General features: G+C 49.3%; 1 protein-coding gene across 3 annotated transcripts in view; it reads right to left on the reverse strand.

Annotated features, from left to right (window-relative positions):
• FAM20A (FAM20A golgi associated secretory pathway pseudokinase) overlaps positions 1-20,835 on the reverse strand; it is a 35,283-nt gene extending 14,448 nt beyond the window's left edge. For all 3 annotated transcript variants that reach the window (XR_008529101.1, XR_008529102.1, XM_054573086.1), the window contains exon 1: positions 19,880-20,835. Coding sequence is in view for 1 of the 3 variants with exons in the window: in XM_054573086.1 (XP_054429061.1) it covers positions 19,880-20,283 (404 nt within the window). In the remaining 2 variants the exon portion in view is untranslated. The remainder of the gene's footprint in view (positions 1-19,879) is intronic.
• Positions 20,836-21,540: the final 705 nt, after the last annotated feature.

Raw genomic sequence — 21,540 nt, forward strand, 5'->3', positions numbered from 1 at the left:
GATTTTTTCTATGTTGGTGAGGTCGTATGTTCCTTGAGCATCCTTATAACCAGTGTTTTGAACTCTGCATCTGATAGATCATTTATCTCCATTTTGCTTAGCTCTTTTTCTGGAATTTTGATCTGTTCTTTCATTTGAGCCATGTTTCTTTGTGTCCTTGTTTTGGCAGCCTCCCTGTGTTTGTTCCTGTTTATTAGGTAGAGCTGCTTTTACTCCATTTCTTGGTAGTGTGCCCTAATGTGGTGTTCTGTAGGGTCCAGTGGCACAGCCTCCCCTATCACCCAGGCTGGGTACTCGAGGTGCACCCTTTGTGTGGGCTGAGTATACCCTCCTCTTGTAGTTGAGCCTTGGTTGTTGTTGTTGGCAGGTCAATGGGAGGGATTTACCCAGCCTAGTCAGCTATAAGGACTGGCTGTGACCACCTACCACCAACCTCTGCCCTCCATTGAGGATCAGCTGTGCCAGGGCAGGGTGGTGGAGCTCCAACAGGGTCTGTAGCTGTCCATTGGGTGCACTGGCCTTGTGTTTCCCAGGTGGTGCAGGCCAAGGCAAGCCCTCACCTGTGTTTTGCCCAGGGCCACCCTGACTGAGCTATAAAGCAATCTGAGATGGCTGCTACTTGTGCTGGACTTGGAGATTCCCAGGTGAAACCAAGCTGTGAATCTAGGCTGGCTGCTGTTAGTGCTAGGCCTAGGACTCACTGAAGCCAGCTGTTGCTTGTTTGAGAGGATTTAGGAAGTTGTGAAGCATAAGCCAAGATCAGCCATTCATATGGAAAAGCAGCTTGGGTGAGCTTATAAGTTGGGTGTGGTGGAGTCTCTAGGGATCTCCAAGGTGGGTCAAACCACGTTAGTTAGCTGGGTTGATGGAGTCTCAGATATGGCACCAGTTTTCCAGCTCTATGTGGCGAGGGTTTTGAAAAGGGACAATGGCCTCTGCCCCTCTTGATGCCAGACACTTCAGTTTCCCTCTGTTTACCACTGCTGCCTTTCAAGCTCCAGGGCTGGAGCTCAGAGGGAGTGAGTCTGAGTAGGTGAGTCTGTGTGTGGGTTCTTAAAGAGGAACTGCTTGGGGCTCCAAAAGTTTCTTCCACTGACTCAGTCTCAGCTGGTTTTTGCAGCCAGCAGCTGTGGGCACTTATCTTCCTGGCATTGGAACCCTGAGCTGGGGGGCCTGGTGTTAGGCTGAGACCCCTCTCTCCTGAGATGTCCCTTCCGAATTTTTATCCACCACACATGGGTGAGGGACCAGCCTGTTCTGCATCTATGCTACTCCTACCAGTCTGGATGGATGTGGTTTCTTTAATTCTGTGATTGTCAGACTTCCATTCAATTCAGTTTTTGATGGATGTGAATGATGGTGGTTCTATATTTTAGTTGTAATTTTAATGTAGGTGTTTGAAGGGGTGAGCCATGTCTGCCTACCCCGCCATCTTGACCAGGTTGACAATGTCTGTATCTTATACTTCCCAATATTTTCTGACCCAAGGAGTCAGGAGAGAGGGGAGCAAAGGTAACTGGTGAAAATAAAAAGAATAGAAGGTGTGGATCCTTAAGTAGAGCTGGAAGCCGAATTAGATTAATTAATACATTGTATAGGAAGAGAAGAGTTAATTATCCACTTACCGTTTGTCCTGCTCAGGAGCTGTTTCTACCAGGGTAAAAAGAAAAGAATGCAAAGCAATGTCACTGCTGTCGAGTGGCGTAGTCTAGTTTGGGGGACAAGTTGTATGTCTACGACATGATCAGAGCAACATATAAGGCAGTTGTAAACCGACTGCTATACCCGTGGTTTGGACGAAAACACCTTAACATGTTTGAGAAAGGAAAGATGATTATATGATGAAGCAGTCAGAGGGAGACTGCAGTGGAAGAAGGTGGCCTTGAGCTGGATTCCGTGGCTGGTGTCTGGATGGAAGAGGAGATGTGGAGGGTGCCCTTGGGTCAGGGACAGTCTGAACACTAGGAGAGGCAGGTGAGGGGCAGGTATACATGAGGATTAGAGAGCAAGGCTGAATAAATGAATGGTTGAGTGAAAGACGGAAGCCTTTTGACTGGAGAGAAGGCAGATTGGCCGGATGCCCTCTGGCTAGGTAAAGCTGATGACAGGCCCAGGGTTGGTGTTCCTGTACACCCTCATTTCTCAAACTGTGATACCATCCCCGGAGGTCTGCGATGGAGTGAAAAACAAAATCAGCACAGCTGATAGACTTGGAGGGTTCAGTTTTCTTACTGGTCAAGTTTTTTAAATTACCTTTATAGTAAAGTAAATATAGGCGTTAGGGGGAAGAAAGCAAAATACACAAATATTTTTAAGATAAAACCGTAATTCTCAAAGAAAATTTCACTTGGTCACCTCATGCTCTTCCTCCAAGGATTCAGACCCTCGGGGTAGAGGGCGTTTCTACTCTGCACTGCCCCTAGTGGAGGAGCTTGGAAGTGCTGAATATCGACTTGGATCTTGCAATTCAGGCCCGAGGGCCGCTGAGCTGTCAAGCACCTTCCCACCCCTCCCATCCCCTTCTCAGCCTGTGTGAATAAAGTAACAGAGGATGGCTGCCTTTTTTGGGGGTATCCCGTCCTGGGTGAAAGGCAGTTGTTGTGAGGAAGAGGCATGGTTTTATAGACTGATGTGGGGGTATGAGTATCTGGCAGCTTTCGGGTCCTGGCTGCCTTCTCAGTACCTGCTCCAGGGCCCTGGTAGCCGCTGGGCATTTCTACTTCTGGGGACTTTCATCTCCCATTGTATCAAACATATTAAAATACACCCCACAAACAATATTTTTGCTATACTTTTTGTGAGTTTCCTTTCATCATTTTGAATTCTGTTCCGAATATGGTATCTCGTAATATAAGTGAGTCAACAATGATGCATTGTTTTGTAAACATTTAATTACATATTGATTCATTTTGATGTTGGAGATTTCTTTTCCTTTTTGAGCCAATGCCTTTTTTCCCCCTCTGCCTTTTAAAAGCTGAGATTTGTTTTCCAAGATAGCAAGGCCTCAGCGGCCTTTCCACTTGGGGTGGAGGGAGGTTTGAATAATTGATATAATGATTTAAAGTGACACATTTTAAGCTGCTTCAGACCTAGGGCTTTATGAAAATCCAGGGAAAGGGCAAATGGTTGACTAGGTCAGTAGGCCTCCTGCCAGATTTAAAAAAAAAAAAAAAAAAAAGCAAAATGGTATTAACATGCATTTTTATTTGAAAAAACAGTCTGGCCAGGCTCTAGTTCCCAAGGCTACTTCGAGGCTGAAGCTCTGTGATTGCTGAACTCTCTGGGGAGTCTGATGGAAAGATTGGGAAGTCCAGAGCCAAGTCAGTCACCCTGAACCAGAACAGCACAGAAAATCAGGAGAAAGGGAAACAATTATTCTGCGGAAGGAGGGCGGAGAGGGGTGGAGTTTCCTTAACAGGAGCTGATAGCCCACAGATTCCAGCTACAACAGCAGCCGGGGTTACAGCATCCAAATAAAAAAACAAATGTGGCAAATTCAGTGTCACTTCTGGATAAGAACGAAGTGCTCTGTAAGCGTTCCACATTTACTGTCAGGTGAGGACAGTGGCTCTCTGGTTTGCTATTCTGCCCTCCCCAAAGCTGGTCACAGCCCGGGGAGAGGGTGGGAGGACGAAGGAAGGGCGTCACGAAGTCCTTCCCAGTTCCGCTCTGTCTCACACGGCACTGGTTTGGAGAGGTGCTGTCACCTCCCACTGCACCACGCGGCCCACACGCCATGGGGGCGATGGTGCCCGGCCATCCCATCTGCCACTTGGGTTCCAATTAGGACCCTGAAATTTGTTCCCCATGTCACAGTTATTAGAAACTTTTTTTCACAAACAAACAAAACCACTTCCTGATCCCTTGCGAGTCAACCTGATCGATGCTTTTTTCAATAATGGCCATTATCACTCAGGGCCTACTTAACCCTCTGTTTCATTTCCAGACTAAATTAGAGTTCTAGGTTTGTTCATCTTCTAGATAACCCCACTGTTTTCCTTAGGCTGTTTCTAAGACTTCAGTCCACGCCTTCATATAGCAGTGTTCACCTAGAGAACTCCTTCAAGGGCCATCTCAAATGCCCATCTCCAGCAGGAGCATGTATCTGACTCTCCCAAATAAAGAATAAACAGCACAAAAGCAAAACACGAGGCCCGTTTCCGGTGACGGCGATGGCCATGGCCAAGTTCTACCTGTGCTGAAATGAGGTGAGCGGGACGCAGATGTGAATAAGCACTGTGAGGTTGAGCAAGAACTAATCGGAAGTGCAGCAGTAGAAAAGGACAGAGACTTTTGTGTCACAAAGGCCTGGCCCTGCCTCTTCCCAGAATGACCTTGAGGCTCGGGCCAGGTGCCATTGCCACACACACACACGATCTCATGTGAGCTTCCAGCCACTGCACCAGATACATGTTCTTATGCCCAACTTGCAGAAGAGAACACCAAGCACAGGTCGTGGCCTTCAAGGAGGTGCTCTCACCCCTCTGAACCTCAGTTTACCTATAGTGGAAAATGGGAATACTGACAGCTGCCTTATTGTGTCATAAGAATTAAGTGTAGTAACATCCAACCGCAGAGTGGACGTCCAATAATGGCTGTTCTCTTTGTTATTAGTGTTTATGAAGACCAGAGGCCATGTGGAGGATAGGTTTTCAGTGGGTAACCAGAAACAACCAACTTTTCAAGCCAGAGCAAATCCCCTTGGAACATCCTAGAAGCAAGGGCACAACACTGATGTCATGCTTTCGCATTAGACACTACCCCTGTCATGCCTTGGCATGTCTGCAAGGTCCAGGATCAACCAGGAATGGGGCCTAGAATCCTGCTGTGGCTTGTCTGCGGTCTCTCCATGCACAAACTAAGCAGGAGCCATCCTTTGAATGTTCAGGCAGGTCTGACCTTGGGGACTTGCGCTGGCACAGGGAGGTGTGGGAAGCCTGGAGCTGGGCACTTCAGCTGCCTCTGCTGGGCTAAGAGGGGGTCTAGATCTTCTTCCTGGGATGTGGGGAGCTGAGAGCATGTGGAGGGGGACAACCTGTGCCCCAGTCCCTTCTGGGATCCCGAGGGCAGAGCCACTGGGGTGCAGTTAGTCAGCCAGGTGCTACAGGTAAGCGTGGCAAGGAGAGAGGGGCAGCTGTGACTGAGAGGGCTCCAGGAGGACCAGAGCGCCGTGCTCCTGGTCACTGGAACTCATAACGTTGGTCTGAAAGCACTCTGTTATAAAGAAAATTTAGAAAGCATTATAGTGAACTTCTATGGGAATTAGCTTTTGAATGAAATCTGTGCGTCTGTTGGATGCATCTGTCTGTTTCAATGTTCCTTCTCTTGACATTCGTTTCAGGAGGAATATTTCTCAGAGTTGTTTTCATCACGGTGGTGATGAGTTTGGAAAGTTTCTCCTCTGTAATGTCTTATTTCTCTTGTGACTGAGAAGGTTTATTTGGGCCTGGCGCTTAGGCAATTTGGGGGACCATTTTAAAGAAACGAAGTACAAAACTATGAATACAAAATTAGGCATGAGAATGACTGTTTCGAATGAAAAAAGATGTCAACAAGTTACCAGTGCCTTGAAGGTTTAGGTCACTCTCTTCTGAGATTTCATACTTGTGTGGAAATACCCTGCCTCCTCTCCCCAGTAGCCTCCCTCCCCACCCTACAGCTCTCTGCACCCACAGGGCAGGGAGGGACCCGGGGCTGAAGCTTTATCAGTTTCATGGAAAATATGCCTCTGAATCATGCAAATCACAACCCAGAAATACCTGCTGAGTCCCCCGGTTGTCACTTGCCAGGCCCATTATTTTGGGGAAGTCAAGGGCTTTATCTGGTGGAACCTCTTGATTCTCCTGGCCAGTGCCTGAGTATGAGGACTTCAGAGTAACAGCACCGAGCAGGTGTGACTGAGGCTAACGAGGACGTGGGCTTTTTTGGAAATGCTTTTTCTGTTCACCACTCTGGATGGACTTGATTTCTGAGATCAAGCATTGAGCTCATGCTGGTTGCATATGCCCACTACAGACTTAGGTGGAAGGACCAACTCTCCCCGCAAATGCACACTGGTTGACTGATCATGAACAGGCCACAGAATGCGGACGATGTCTCCCCGCCACTCTGTCCCGTGGGCTCAAAGGGCATGTCTCTGATGGCGTCCCTTTCTGTTCATCTGCATCCTCATCCGCCTCCTCAACCATTTTTACATCTGTGCCCTGGAGGCCGGGGCAGTCGACCGCAGCTGTGAGGTAATGTTAGGGAGCCAGAGCCGAAGCCATCTGGCAGACCCCACAGCGAGTTCCCTCGCTGCTCATCATTTTGCTCCCCCAGATGGAAATAAAGTCAGCCTCTGGCTCCTCCTCCCACTGAGCTCTGGGCCTAGGTTCCCCTCTGACTTCCCAGGCTCCATTTCCCTGTCCTTACTCCAGGGAGGGGGACCTGTTAGCCCACAAATGCAACCAGCAGGCTCAATCCTGGCAGGGAGAGCATCACTGTAGACAGCGGTCAGACAACTGGAGGGTATCACAGAACACAGTTACGTGAGTTTGGGGACTTGGGGATAAAGTGACCCACAATGTGATCCTTCTTTTCAAGGTCTTAGCAAAGTGGCTGGACTTGTCCTTTGCAGACTAGTTGATTCTGGATGACCTAACACAACGCAGTGGGTGCCTATTGCAAGCTGGGAGGGACATCCCAAGAGCTGGGACTAGGACTTCGGTGAGACACCTGCTTCTTTGTCTTTGAAACAACTTCCAGATCAATTGCAGAAGCTGTGAGGGGTCTGGACACCCTGGACAAGGAGGCGAGAATGAGCCCTGGTCTAAGGGATCCCCAGTGTCAAGGCAGGGGACTAGCAGATACCTGCTAGCTGGGCCATGTTCCCAGATTCTATTCCTGAGCATAGAGCTAAGCGCCAAAACAACTAACAAACATTGCTGGTTGTATGCCACAAATTTGAGACAAGCTGCAAAGAGTAGACACCCTCTTGGAGAGTCAGTTACATAATGGCAGTAAAGGCTCTGAGAGGTGCCACAGTCAGGCCTCCTGTTCCGAGAACATTTGTCAACCCCTGCTTTTCACAGCATCAGTTGACACACCCTAGATTCTGTGTTGCACACAATACTTTTGGGGAACACTAAACACTAACACTGGACGGAGAAGCCCCCTCATCTAACCCTGGGGTGATGATCCATACAGCAATGGTCCGGCGGCTGCAGACTATTTCTGCTTCCCCAGTGTAGACCAGAGGTTCTCAACTCGGGGCGGCTTCACCCCTCAAGGGTCACAGTATCTAGAGACATTTTTGTGTCACAGTCAGTGGGGGGGAGTGCTCAGAGATGCTGCTAAACACCCTCCAATGCGCAGGAGAGCCCAGCGCAACAGAAGATTACCTGGCCCCAAGTGTCAGTAGTGCTGAGGTTGAGAAACCTGGGCTGGAGCCACAGACTCATGGACAAATAAAGCACTTAATGCTCTGAGGATGACCTGGAAATGGCTCTGATGGATTCTGGACTCTGCAATTTAATGGTTTCCATAGATAGCACGAGAGCCTTCCTTAGGGCCTCCTAAGCTCTTTCTGTATCTTCAGCACAGCAAAAACTGTAACTGCTGTTTAACTGTCAAAAAAACCAAATGTGAGTCACACTCATTCGTTGTCAGACCAACCTAACGAGCATATTGATAAAATACAAGCACACGTGTGAACTGCAAATGATGTGATATTGATCCACTTAAATGTCATAATGTTGGTTCCTTTCAATCCTCCAACGGAGTCCTGAAATAAATATGTTTCACACGTGCACACCCCCCCCACACCACATACACACACATCACACATGCGCACACACCACACATACATGCACGCACTCTGTGAGCAAATGACATTGACAAATGTGTGTCCTTTTTCTCATGTACCATTTTCCTGAGTGCAGAAAACTGCAGTATTCAGAGTGGATCAAGAAAAAGGAAGAGCTTTCAGAGTCATGCTCTGGGTCCTCTAATAATCAAGGGTTTACTAGAATATATGTATTTTGAAAAGTGGTTGAACTTTACCTTATTGCCTGTCATGCAGGCATGGGCATTTGAAGGACATCTGAGTGTACAGGGATCGGAGTACACGGGGTTGCAATAGGGGGTTAGGCTGGGGACACATACTTTCATGGCTTGCAGGCCCAGTTCCTGGTGGCCCACCCACAGATTAAATTCTTTCAAGTCCTTGGCCTGTGAGCTAGTGCTAATTTGCATGGTAAGATTTTTCCCTCTGATTTACAAACTGAATGATTGCAGATCTTGGCCCGTTTTGCTCCTCGGCCTGAGCAGTCAGCCATGGGGCAGGATGATTTATTGAGATATTAATGGGTTTTTTGTTCTTGTGGAATTTCACACACCCCTGTTCTAAGAAGATGGCAGGCGTTTGTGTCTTGCTGCCCCAGAGGGAGTTGACGACCCTGGACTGAGCAGACATTTAGACAGGTTACCCTGCTCCTTCTCTGACTTTTTTTTTTTTTTTAAATTCCTGGAAAACCAATATACTAGACGGGGGTTTGACAGACAGTAGGACATGCCTATAGAAGCAGACTTGGGGGAAGCATGCAGATACTCTACAGTTAGGAGAGGAGAGTTGGTTTGGGGTCATGTGTTGTCCTGGAGGTGAGCAGGGTGGTGGGTAACACTGTGTGCTATGCGCATAACCTGAGCCCTGAGCCTGAGGTTGGCATGGGAACAACAGTGCCACCCCCCTGCATGGGACCAGGTGGCGGAATGTGGAGAGAGGGTCCTCTCGGGTGTTCTTCTACCTCACACCCTAAGGACGTCCCCCCAGCACTAGGGAGTTTGGGGGAGGGAGCACCAGCAATGACTGAGATTGAATTTCCATCCTGCCTCACAGAAAAGGGGCTTAAGTGCCATTTGGTTTAATTTTAGAAAAAAAAAATCAATGTGTATTTCTTTCACACTTGAGTTTGTGGAGTGAAGTCAGGCCCTGCTGGAGTAACAGTTTAATCCTGAGATCTCCGTGGCTTAACACAACCAAAGATCCTTCCCTCTCATTCACGCTACCTGTCAAATGAAGGTCAGTGGGGGTTCTGCTCAGTGACTCAGGGACTCGGCTCGATGGACACGCCAGCAACCCAGTGCGTGGCCTTCACTGTCATCAGGGCAAGACAAGCCAGGCGCTGGTTAAGTGCTGGCTCTTAAATGCTTTGGCCAGGAAGTGATGTAGGTCACTTCAGTACATACCATTGACCAGAGCTCTTTGCATGGCCCACCCAGCAGCAGCAGGCTGGGACCCACAGCGGGGACACCTGGAATTTGGTGCCTCTGCCACAGCCTCGTGGTACTTATTGAATGTAAGGTGTGTCTTTTTATTAAATGCGATTAATAAATTGCATTTGTGTACAGCTCATTACAGATGTATTTGGGGGATTCTTTCCGTGTATTATCTTACTGGAGTCCCCTCAAGCCCTGTGAATAAATAGATCACCCCTCGGATCCATGGGGGAGGAAATGAAGGTCCGCATGGTGGAGGTGACAACATAATAAGTGAAAAGGAGGAACTAACAGCCGGAGTTTCAGAGCTGGGTCTTCTCTGCTTTTCCACAGAGGCTGCCGAGAAAGCGATGCTTTGTCAAAGATTTATTTAGACTACTGACGGAACCTCCTTAAAGACCAGGGTGGTGGTATGATGACAATACCGAGATGTCAGTGAGATTTTGCCAAATGGGCTGATTTCCCAACACAAACTCATTTCCCTTCTGGTTGAAATACAATCACTTCCTCCTCTCGGAACTGCTTTCATGCTATGTTGCAAGAGACCACTTGTGCTCACTCTGGGCTGAGTCCCGTCCCCATCCTGACCTCATAAGAGTCACTGCTCTGGCTTAGCAGCGGAGTAAGACCTATCCAGAGAGTGACATGTGGGTCCAGATTGGGACTCTTATACGAGGAATGCGAAGAGAGACAAAGAGCCAGTTTTTACCTTTTGACCTCAAAAATCATCTCCAGAAGAAGGGGGAGCTTAAAGTCTATCCAAAAACAGATTAAAAAGAGAATAAATGAAGAGCTAAGTATTTGGGCCTAGAAGGGGACTGAGGCTGCCTTGTCTGGGAGTTATGGAAGTGAGGAGGCTAGACCAGGTGGGCCAGAGGCCTCTGTGAGCTGGGGGACCACACCGGGAGGAGGGAGACCGTTTCAGAGGTGGTTTTGTCTCCATATGAGTCTGCTCGGGCTGCCGTAACAAAAGACCACTGGCTGAGTGGCTTCAACAACAGACAGCTGTTTCTCACAGTTCTGGAGGCTGGCAGTCCGGGATCAAGGTGTTGGTAGGTTTGAAGCCTCTCTCCTTGGCGAGCAGATGGCTGCCTTCTCACCACGTCCTCAGATGGCATACATGTCCCTGGTGTCTCTCCTTCTTCTTATAAAGAAACAACCCTTATGACCTCATTTAATCTTAATTACCTCTCTAAAAATCCTATGTCCAAATATAGTCACAGTCTGAGGTATACTGTGGGTTAGAATGTCAATGTATGGATTTTGTGGGAACACAATTCGGTCCATCACGGCTTTGTTAGATCTGCGAAGAGTTATATTAGAGTCCTTCTCACTGACATATAGGAAGGGCTCCTTCCCCTCACAGCTGTGTGCCTACTGCCCAACAGCTCGCTAGCGAAGGAGCTTCCCTGGGCCTTCATTGGTAGAATAGCACTAAGTTGTGCAGACCACCTCCTCTTCAATGGCCACAATACCTGCACCTCCCCGGATGGCCTTTGATCTATTCTGGCCAATTGTGTGGCAGAAGTGACATTTAGTAGGTTCTGGCTAGGACCTCAAGGGGCTGCACACACCTTCGCTCTCTCTCGGTAACCTGCTGCCGCCATGCAAACACGACTGAGTAGCCAACTGGGGGATGAGAGGCCATGTGGACCAGCGGTCATTGCCCTAGTCAAGGTCTTGGACATGGGACCCCACAGGAGGCAGTACATCCTAGGTCAGCAGAGCTCAGGCAGCAGCTGACCCCAGAGGCTTCAGCGAGCCCATCAGAGACCAGAGGAACCCCTCAGCTGAGCCCAGTCCAAATTGCTGGCCTGCAGAATCATGAGCTAAGTAAATAGTTCTTGTTTTAAGTCACAGAGTTTTAAGTGATTTGTTAAGCAGCAAATGTAAGCAGTACTCAGGGCTTAAAAGATGATCTCTTGGGCTAAAGGAGCCAGAACCTTGATAAAGCCATCGGAGTGGGGAGCCGGTGCTTGTCAGAGAGCATGTACCACTCTCTCTTTGGAGGTAGCAGCTGGGGGTGGGGGACAACAGAAGAGGGCGGCTTTGGTTGTAGGCACTTGAAGTTTACTCTCTTTCTCTATATTCCAAATCAGTGTTTTTCTTCTAGAAGTGGAACCTTCTTTTCAAAAGAAATCTTACGCAGAATCGCCAATGTATAAAGTAGATAAAATTTGTAATTTATTGCTGTAAGTCTAATTTAGATGGTCAAAAATTAAAATTATTTTCAAAAGCCAATCAGTAAGAACAAGAAGGATAATAGGATTATGAACTCAAACATTCAAAAGCAGGGGTCAGGGAAGGCAGAAAGAATCTTGTTTCTGTACCCAATTAATTTCTGCATGTTATTTTGGTGACAGAGTATACACAGTACACATCCATAGCTGGGGCTGGAAATGGTTTTTAACAGCTCACCTTGACATTGCAGGATACTCCTCAACTAAACAGAAGCAGGAGGAGAAGCCATCTGTCCCCACACATGACATGTGGCAGGGTCAGTGTGCTACCATGTGCATAGCACAACCCAGTGTGAGTTTTCTCATCAAAATTACCTAAAGGTACACCTTTTCAGGATGACAATTTAATCAACCATTTGCACAACCCATAATGTGCCTCCCAAGACTGCATGAGTCCACGAAGCATACCTAGAAATTGTCCCGTATTTTAACTCCGACAGCCTCTGAAAAGAAATTCCGGTTGAAGATGTGCGAAGCTTGGGAAAGAGAGCTTCAGAAGGCTGTGGGGACCACACACTCACCCTCTTAATTTCAGAGGGAGAAAGGTGGTCCTGAAGAAGGAAAGTGCTTCTCTTGGGATTCGAGCAGGTACCTTGGCTCCAGGAGGAATCTCGTTTCAGGAGAAAGAGACACAAGCCCATGAATGAGCTGGGTTTACATCCATTTCTTCTTTAGGCTCCCATGAAGGGAGTAAGGTTGATTTAAGAGAAAGCCCAAGAGGATAAGAATCTTAATGGTTAGTTTTAAAAGATCTGCATGTTAGGAATTTGTTATGAATGAATTTGTTTCTAAAAAGTCTTATTAAAACTCCAGAAGTCGCTACAGGAGTCAGGCACTGTGGCAGGCATAAGCTGAAAAACTTTCCAGCAGGTCACAGCAGTTCTGGGCACCCACACTGGTTGTGGGGGAACTGCTGTTCCCCACACTGATCTATGTGGCTGAGTGGAGAACTGAAAGGTGAGTTTCCAGTGCCTCTGCTTCCCTGGTGTCAGTGATTAGTTGACGGCTGTGTTCCCAGACCTGGCCAATCAGTGCCTTTGTAAAGGGTCTTTCTTCTTGTAAATTCGAGGAGCCCCTTGATTGCTGTGGCCCCAGGGCTGTTGGGATTTGAAACCGCAGGAGGGATTAGGACGAGCAGGTGAGCTAAGGAGGAGAGAAGAGACAACTGCCCTCACTGAGTTTTAGTTTCTTGAGTCTCTACATTTCCTTCCTGCTTGTATTGGTTTGAGTTGGGTTTCTGTCACCTGAAACCAAAGTATCCTGATGAACATAAGCGATACTTTGCAAAAATAATGAAATATGTCTAGGAAAATTAATATATGCACAGACTGCCAAATTTAAGGAAAATACAGACCTCATCACTTGAACTAAGTGGGGTCCAATGACCCCATTTAAAAAAAGCCTTACAATGAAACAGTGGCGCTTGAGCTGCCTATGAAATAGTGGTTGGTCCATCTGACTTTCTCTAGTATCTCTGAATGCTTGAAGGAGCACAGAATGTATAAATTAGCAGCTGCTGGTTGTCCATAATTCTCAATTCAGAGTGAAAAAACATGAGCTGAGTTGGGTGCGCAGAAAAATACACCTTCCCTACAGAATTTGTAACTATGGAGCCACGGAAGAAAATGAGTAGAGATATAAACATCCCATTTGAGTGACACTGGGACCCTGTGGGACACTTGAACTGGCCAGGAGAGACCCTTTGTCCCTCCCTATGGACTCTGTTTCGAGTTAGCATCATCAGCAACATTTACTCGCGACCTACTGAGCTTGACCCAGGCGCTGACCGCTGAAGGCAAGCTTTCTGTGGGAGAGTTGTGCTTGACTTCCCAAGCTGAACAGCTCTGATTTTCTCCTGCCAGGAGAGCTCTTTTCTAACCCATCAACCTTGCCCAAGTTTTTGAAAATCCCACCCCTTTCCAGGCCACCTTGTATTTTATGGTCCGGCATCTCCGTCCATGTGCCCCTGTGCCAACACTCCTTAAAGTTTCTCTTTTACTTTCCATATTTTGCTGAACTTTATTACAGGTTCCTGGGTTTTGGGAACCATACCCCTCTACTATTTTCTATTTCCTGTGGCTCCCCAAATTTATGTGGTTTATTACTAGTGAACCCAATAAAATAGGCCATTTGCTGCTTCTTCACTTTGCCTCTTGCTCACGCCAAGTTATGTTGGCTGTCTCCAGGCCTTGGCCCCGGGGTCAGGCTCCAGGGACGGCTGCCAGCATCTGCAAGGCACTCCAACTCAGTTCTGTCCTGATTTCACATCTCCACCACAGGACATCCTGCCAAGTGACAGGCCACAAGAAGGACTGAGCCTTCCCCCCCCCCGGCCCCCCGCCCCATACTATGGTTTTCATTAGGTTCTCATGTGTGTGCCTGCCTATAATAACAGGTACACAGATGCTCTCTGCCTGGTCATTCCTGCTCCACCACCACCGTGGCTCTTTACGATGCTCTCCCCACCAGGCTTCCAGCCGTCCCCAAGCCGGCTTCAGCAGAAGCCTCCAGCTTAATGAACAATTGCAAGGAAAACACAGGCCGGCACCTGCCCACGGGCAGGGCAGGGATTGCTGGGCGAACTCAGGGTCTCTGTGTTTCCCCCTTTTCTTCACCGCCAGCTGCCATGGCTGCTCTTCCTCCCAGAACACAAGCGGCTGAGGAAGTGTCCTCTTGTGGGCAAACGGCACCTTCTCCACTTTCCTTTGGGATGTTCCTTTTTGTTTCTTTTTCTTTTTTTTGAAATTGATTTTATTTACACTACTGCACTGGGGAGAGAACCCCAGATCCAAATTTTAGAATGTGTCAGGAGGGTGGTTTTGCCTTAGACGTTCATAGGGCGGAGAAGACAGGTTATAGGTGCGATGACTTTATAGTTGGAGTTGTTTTGTTGTCCTAGGAGATAACAGGCCATTGGCTGACAGTCCCCCCAAATCCTGATGCCATCTGTTCCCAATTATTTGTTCCACAGATATGTGTTCTGGCTCTCCCCTATGGGAAAGCACGAAACATGTGTCAGTGTGTCCACATGCAAGCTGGGAGCTTTTCATGCTGGGAGAAGTTGCTCTTTATTGTCACCTGAGGCTCCAGACAGCTGCTATGAAGCTGGACAGTGCACGGTCATAAAAAGCAATATGGTATTTTATGGAGAGGGTGCGTCCGTCAGGGAGGGGCAAGGGTGGGTGGAGGGAGTTGGAAACGCCTTTCCAGAAGAGGAAAGTGAGGACCTGTGGACATCAGAGGATGCTGGGTGGTGGAGCCGCTGGTTAGAGCGTGGATTCTGGAGCCAGACCCTCTGGGTACAAAGCTGCTGTGGTTTGCTTGCTGCCTGACATTAGAAGGCAAATTATATAACCTCCTTGTCCCCAGCTTCCTCTATAAAATGAAGTAAACAGCAGTACTGTATTTGTTTTCTATTGCTGTGTAACAACTTAAGCCACCACAAACCTAGTGGCTTAAAACAACACCCACGTATTAGCTCACAGAGCTGTGGGTCAGAAGTTCTCGTGTGGCTACACTCTCTGTGCGGGGCTGAAGGCTGAGTGGAAGCTGTCAGCCAAGTTGAGTTCTCCGCAGGCGGCTGTGGTTCTGCTCATTTCTCTTATTGGTAGAATTCATTTCCTTGTCATTGTCGGATTGGGGTCCCCGTTTCCTTGCTCACCACCCTTGCCATGTGGCCCCTTCTGTCTTCAAGTCAGCAAATCCTTATCATACCTTGAATCTTTAACTTCCTCTTCTTCCATCATCTGAAGGAAACTCTGCTTTTAAAGAGCTCATGTGATTAGGCCAAGCACCCCTGGATAATCCCCCTACCTCTAGGTCAGCCGCTCTTTATGGCAATACCTGGATCAGCATGTGATCGAATACTCAGGGGAAGGTGTGTGTACACCAGTGCTGGGAATCCGGGGACCAGCTTAGAATCCCGTCTACCACACGCACCTGCTTCTAGGGAAGCTGTGAGGCCTAAGTTAGCAAGTGTAGTAGGTCAAGTACTCAGCACGCATCTGGTATGTTTTGAGTACAGATCTGTATGCAAAGAATGAGCAGTCGAGTTCCCAGGACTGATGAGAATTTGGTTGGGCGAAAAGGGAGTGTAAGCAGTTGGATACAATGGGACAGCTGAGGGGCCTGGCCGGGGGGCCTGGCTGAGGGGCTTCATTTCGATATACTTGGAAACAGGAAGTGCCTGTCAACCTCGGGTGAACAGCACGATACACTCCCTGATTTTGCTGTGGTAATGGCAGTGAGGAGGGGCTTTGGGATGACAGACAAGGGGCTTCTGGATCGGCTTTCGGGAACCATCTGCTCAGAGAATCCGATTTTCGGAAGAGTGAAGATGTTTCCTCCAGCTACAAGTCTGGGCACTCAGAAACCACTAAAATAACAGCTTTTCCCAAATCAGCCAAGCAAAGATCTAACTGGGGGAAGTGGGAAATAGAACTCAGGATTCCCACTCCCTCTGCTAACCACTCACTGGTCGTGGTTGCCGTCCTCCTCAAACTGAAGAAGGCCATTTCCTTCCTCAGCTGGCATCACTGGCAGAAGGATCAGACAATGGCCCAGGACCCCGCTGACCCTGGGGAAAGGCTGGCCCAGGAGTTAACACCTGGGCTTTTATCCACTCTGTGGGTTGAACTGCCTGCTCCCAATAAATCTATGTTCCAAATGGTCTGGGGCCAGAATGAGATAAGCAGGAAAAAGATTAAAAAAAAAAAAAAAAAAAAAAAAAGGCAGGGCTGAGAGGAGAATGAGGGGGTGAGAATAAAAAGATCGTATTTTTCATTCCAAAGAAGCTTTTCTTTCAAAAATGCCTACACTAGACAATTCTCATTTCCAGCTGGGTGCTTTTCCCGCCCTCCTGGCTCTTTCTCCCCCCTCCTATATCTGCCTCCGCTTCCGGATCTTCTCAAAGCTCCCCCCGAGAAAAACTTGGGCCAGTTTACTCCCCTTGAACAACTGTCATTTTTGAAAAGCCGCCCAGTCTCTTCGCTGTGATTTTCAAAGACTGACTCAGTGGTTAGACTTTCTCTCAGTGACAGCACAGAGACAGCAGGAGAGGGAAAGGAGGGGGCTTCTGATGGTAAAAAAAAAAACAAAACCCAAAAACACAGACACATGACACACACGCTCCTGACAGACGCTGGATCTGTAACTGCAGAAAAACACGATACCCCAGGAAGATGTCAACAAAGCAAAGCAGAGAGTAGGAAACTCATGTTTCTGCTGTAGCTGCTGGAGCTTCTACACCAGTGAGGCGTGACCCGGTTTGACCTTGCCTGTCAAGACCAGAGGGATCCAGAGGAGCCAACCAAAAATATGTGAGCAAAACTGGCCAACCTGACCAGTTTCGACGTGTCAAAGGACAGATGTTTTCTGGCACAGGCAGGGAAGAAATCCAAAGGTCAGCCTCTAAGACACAAGGATAGTAACAAGCGGGACAGCTATGTGTGTTCAAGGTAGACCCTGCCTCCCACCATTACTCTGAAAGGAACAGGCTTTATCGGGCTGGTTGGTTTACGGCCTGAACCAGTGAAGACTACGTTTCCCTTGCTCACTATGCTCTCTCCTGTCCCTTCACTATTCAAGACAGGTGTCATCGTGCCTGACAGAGCCTGGCACTGGCCGCTTGCTGTGATCAGTGGCTGATGACTTGACAGAAACACTTCCCCTGATTACAATTTAACCTGGATTGTGATGCATTTAGCTACATTTTGAGGAACAAACAGAGGAAAGGAGGGAAGGACAGCGGGTTGAGGAGGTCTGCAGAAAGCCCGAGGGTGGGACAGCGTGGATGGCCCACCCCACACACGTCGTGTCTTTCATACTTTAACTTTGCTAATTATTGACATCCAATGAGCAAATGTTGATTGAGTACTTAAAACATTCAAAACAATGTATAAGCTTCATCTTCCACGGTGTGAAATCCAAAAAGGAATAACCAGGGGAAAAAGACAGGCCATTACCTACCTCCTGCTGGTAATGAACTGAAGTTATAGAAAGATAATTTCCAGTTTCAGCTTCATACCATTACTAATTAGAGTGATAGTAAAAAAATAAATAAATAAAAAATCAAAAAAATTTCACTCACTCAGACTAATGGTCTCTCCTGCAAGTGGTGAAGAATGCTGATTTGGCTTATTTTACTACCTGCGCCTCTCTTGGTTTGGCAGACGGTTTGCTGATAGGATTATTTTGGATAGCAGTTAATGTTAGGTAATTATTGGCATGGTAGCATCCACATATGTCTACCAATCCCTGGTGTTTATATATTGGCTGGGTTGTGGCTACAAACAAGGATGGTTTGTGCAACAGATAAACAATTAGCAAGACCATTCACTGTTTCTTCCTTTGCTGTCCATTCTAATTATTTGTCTACATGGAGAGCTGGAGGCTTTGCTCGCCCTGTGCCTGACAGCAGGCATGTGGGTGTCGTCAGCACTTAAGGTGATGAGCGACTGTCTCTCACGATAGAGCTCCGAGCGCTACTACAACCCACGCTGGCTGATGAGACTTCCATGTTCCATTTGTAATGTGGATACAGGTAACAACACGTGTCTACTAATATCATCCCATTGATGTTTACATCCAGTTTGGGCACAGGTGCAGGGTCCCTGCCTTTGAGCCTCGTCTCACTGCTACAGCCCGCAAATCTCACTTGGATCTCAAGTATTAGAAGGAAGTATGACTAAATATCACAACTGTCACGTTCAATCAACCGCTACAAAACTGTTCTGTTCCCTCTTAATACTGCAAGGTCACCTGGACTCACCCCCCCGCCCCCGGCCCCGCCCACCCAACTGATCTTCGGCTGAATGACCAAGACAATTTCTGATCAGGAAATGTTTTTATGACATATCACAGTGAAGAAACAAAGCTCAATATCGATTGTAGGACAGATGGGTGAGAAAGCGTTTTGCTTTTCTGCCAAAATATTCCTTTGGGTTTCTTTCAGGACCAAAGTAACATGAGGAAGTTTAAGGCCACAGCAATGTGACCAAGTGAAAGCTGATCTACACTTACAAAAGCAAGTGGCTCTACCCACAGTCCCTCATTCTTAAATCTGCGACATGTAGATAATTTTCTAAGGGCAAAATTTCCTAGTTCCCTGATGCAATAAAGGTAATGTTGAAAATGCCAACGTCTGAGAAGCAATTACAAGTTGCCTTTTTCCCCCCCACACAATTGATGATAGAATTGAGAACCACTTTTTTTTTTTTTTTTCCTAATAGAAAATCATCAGCCACAGAGTTGCAATTGAAATTCACCACAGTGATTTCAGCCAGTAACTCTCTTTTTCCTTTCTGGAGGTCTGTCTCCCCCAGGCAGTCTCAGCACCCCAGAATAATGAGCAAACAGTGACACTGGGCGAGCACTAAGATTTATGGTCTCCCCCGCTCCGGAGGGACTGTTTACCCGATGACATCTCATTCTGAAATCTCTTGTATTAAGAAAATTGATGGGTGTGGTGCAAAAGTGAACTGTGGATGTGAGTGATATTTAGACAAGGCTGTACTTCAAAACAGAGCCCTAACTCACAGGACAGCTTTCTGTCCTTAGCTGGGGATCTTAGCATTGACCACTTCATCTCCAGCAACGCCCTTTCCCCGCTTGTACAAAAAACGTCCTTCTTAATTGTATCGTAAATATGTTTTATATCTCTTTCCTCTACATTGTGCTTTGGGTTTCAAAAACTCCCAGGTAGATTTTTATTTCTTCTGTGAAAGCCTCGAGCCTCAGGTCCAAGCCAACCCAAACCACCAGGACACTGCAGCTGCCTTCAGAGCAGAACACTCACCGGAAAAGGACAAATCAGGTTTTACCTGGAACAGTGGAGACCTTATCAGGGAACGGAAGGTGGCCATTCTGCCCCGGGCTGACCTCTCACAGGGGCAGAGGAGTAAGGAAAGCGAAATAGCGGGGTTTTCAGCGAGTAGCCTTGCTTTCTGGAAGGCGCCCAGGTCCGCCGAAAGAGCAGAGTGCTGAATTCGAACCAGCCCTGGAGTTGCTCTGTTTGGAAACCTCATTCTGGAAAACCGAAGTCCAACAGCGGCTTTCCGCATCAGGACGAGAAGAAAGAGGGCAGAAATGGCCCAGAGGACAGAAGTTGGGCTAAGCGGCGAACAAGAAGCTCAGTGGGGAGGGGCTGGGAAGATTTCTTGGCTGTGCTGCTCCATAGAAACTTTTTCTTGCACTGAGATCTGTCTACTCGGGGCTGAATTCCGAGGTCCTTAACAGCTGGTGGGGTCTGGGTGGGGAACACCCTCGGAGACCAGGGCAGGGCTTGTGAGTTGGGCAGCACCGCGAGGGCCCGGGCGGCGGGCGAGGGGGTGCAGAGAAGCCGGGCCGGCGCGCGCGCTCTCGCGCTTGGCGGGCGGGGTCCTTACCTGTTCCAACGGGCCACCTTCCTCCGGTAATACCGCAGCGCCTCCGGGCCAGCGAGGAGCACGTCTTCCGGCCCAAGGACAGGCGGCTCCTCCGGGACGTTGTACAGCGGGTGGGCGAAGAGGGCCTGCAGCTTGGAGCCGGGGTCACTGCGGCCGCCGCCGTCCTGCTCAGTCCCCGGCCAGGCTCGGGAAAAGTTGTGCGCCGCCGTGTGGGGGTCCGAGGCGGCTGCGGCGGAGTCTGGGGCCAGAGAGGAGGCGCGGCGGGCGCACGGGCAGCCCCGCGGGCGCTCTCGGGGCCGCAGCTGACGCTGCACCTGGGGCCAGAGGTGGAAGTAGAGGTCGGCGGAGAGCAGCGTGCCCAGCAGCAGCAGGGTCAGCAGGCGGTCCCGGCGCAGCCCGGGCATGGCCCCGCCGGGCGCGCGGGCGACTCCGGGGACCCGAGGGGACGCTGAGCGCACAGGGCCGCCTGCACTCCCGTGGGCTGGCCGGGGTCACTGCGGTCAATGCGGCCAGAATGCTCACCGCGCAGGATAGGTCCGCTTTCGAAGGGTGCCGCCCTTGAACTTGGGGACCGGGTGCAGGGAGCCCGGGGGCTTGTGGTGTTGGCAGGCGTCCCTTCTCTGCGTGGAGCGAAGACCAGGGGATGGTGTCTCCTGGGCCCCTCTGTCTCGCACCTTCTGTACCCCGGGAGCCTGCGGCAGGTGAAAGGCTGGGGGCGCCGGTGTGGCTGTCCCCGTGGGCGGACAGGCGGCGGGTCCCCAGCGGGCAGGAGCTCGGGGTGCGGGCGGCGGCGCTCGCCTCTGGGAGGAGCGAGACAGCTGCGGAGCCTAAGGCGTCTCTCCAGAGGATGCTGTCGCCCGGCAGCTGCTGCGACTGTTCCCGCAGCTCCTTCTGAGGGCGGTGGGGACGCCCGTGCCCCCGGCTCCTCCCGGCGAGCTCGTCTGCGCGCCCGACTCCTAGAGGCAGAGGTAGTGCCGGCTCCCCCGCCTGGCCGGGCGCCCGCACCTCCGCCCACTCCCAGCTGGCACCTGCCTCTGGCGCAGCTCGCCAGCCAACTCCGATCCCTTGGCCGGCTCTGCCCTTCCACCTTGTCACCCTACCCTCTTCTCGCGCCCATCCCCCTCGCCCCAGGCCACCGCTTTCCCTGACGGTTTGGGGGACTCAAGGGGTGTGTATGTAAAACCTTTGATATTTTCTTTCTTCCCTCCCTCCCTTCTTTCTCCCTTCCTCTCTTCTTCTTTTTTTAAAGAATAAACACGTTCTCCGAAAGCTTTTCTCCTGTAAGATTGGTCAGGTGTGTGTGTGTGTATTGTCTTTTCTCTCTCTGTTTATTTCCACGGGACACACACTAGATCCCTAACAACCAAGTGTCATGTGCGGGGCACGAAATAGGCGGTGAGGAAACACCCACTGAGTGAATGAAAAAGTTTGTCCTTTACAAATCAGACGCCAGTTTTACCTAGAACGTTGGCGATTTCCTGTTTGGATGGAGTGTGATTCCAACTGGGCCCGCGCTTCACAATGAAGAAATTTTTCTTCCACCCAAGGAGGGAGGGGCCCCCTGATGACCCCACTCTGAACTTTTGAATGGAGCCCGGTGGGAAACTAGTCCACCCAAATGAATCACTGGAGGACGCATTGCAGGCTCCCTTGGTCTCCTG

The sequence above is a fragment of the Pteronotus mesoamericanus genome, unplaced genomic scaffold, assembly GCF_021234165.1.
Source record: "Pteronotus mesoamericanus isolate MK-2021 breed Mesoamerican mustached bat unplaced genomic scaffold, CSHL_Meso_final contig_246, whole genome shotgun sequence".
Lineage (NCBI taxonomy): Eukaryota > Metazoa > Chordata > Mammalia > Chiroptera > Mormoopidae > Pteronotus > Pteronotus mesoamericanus.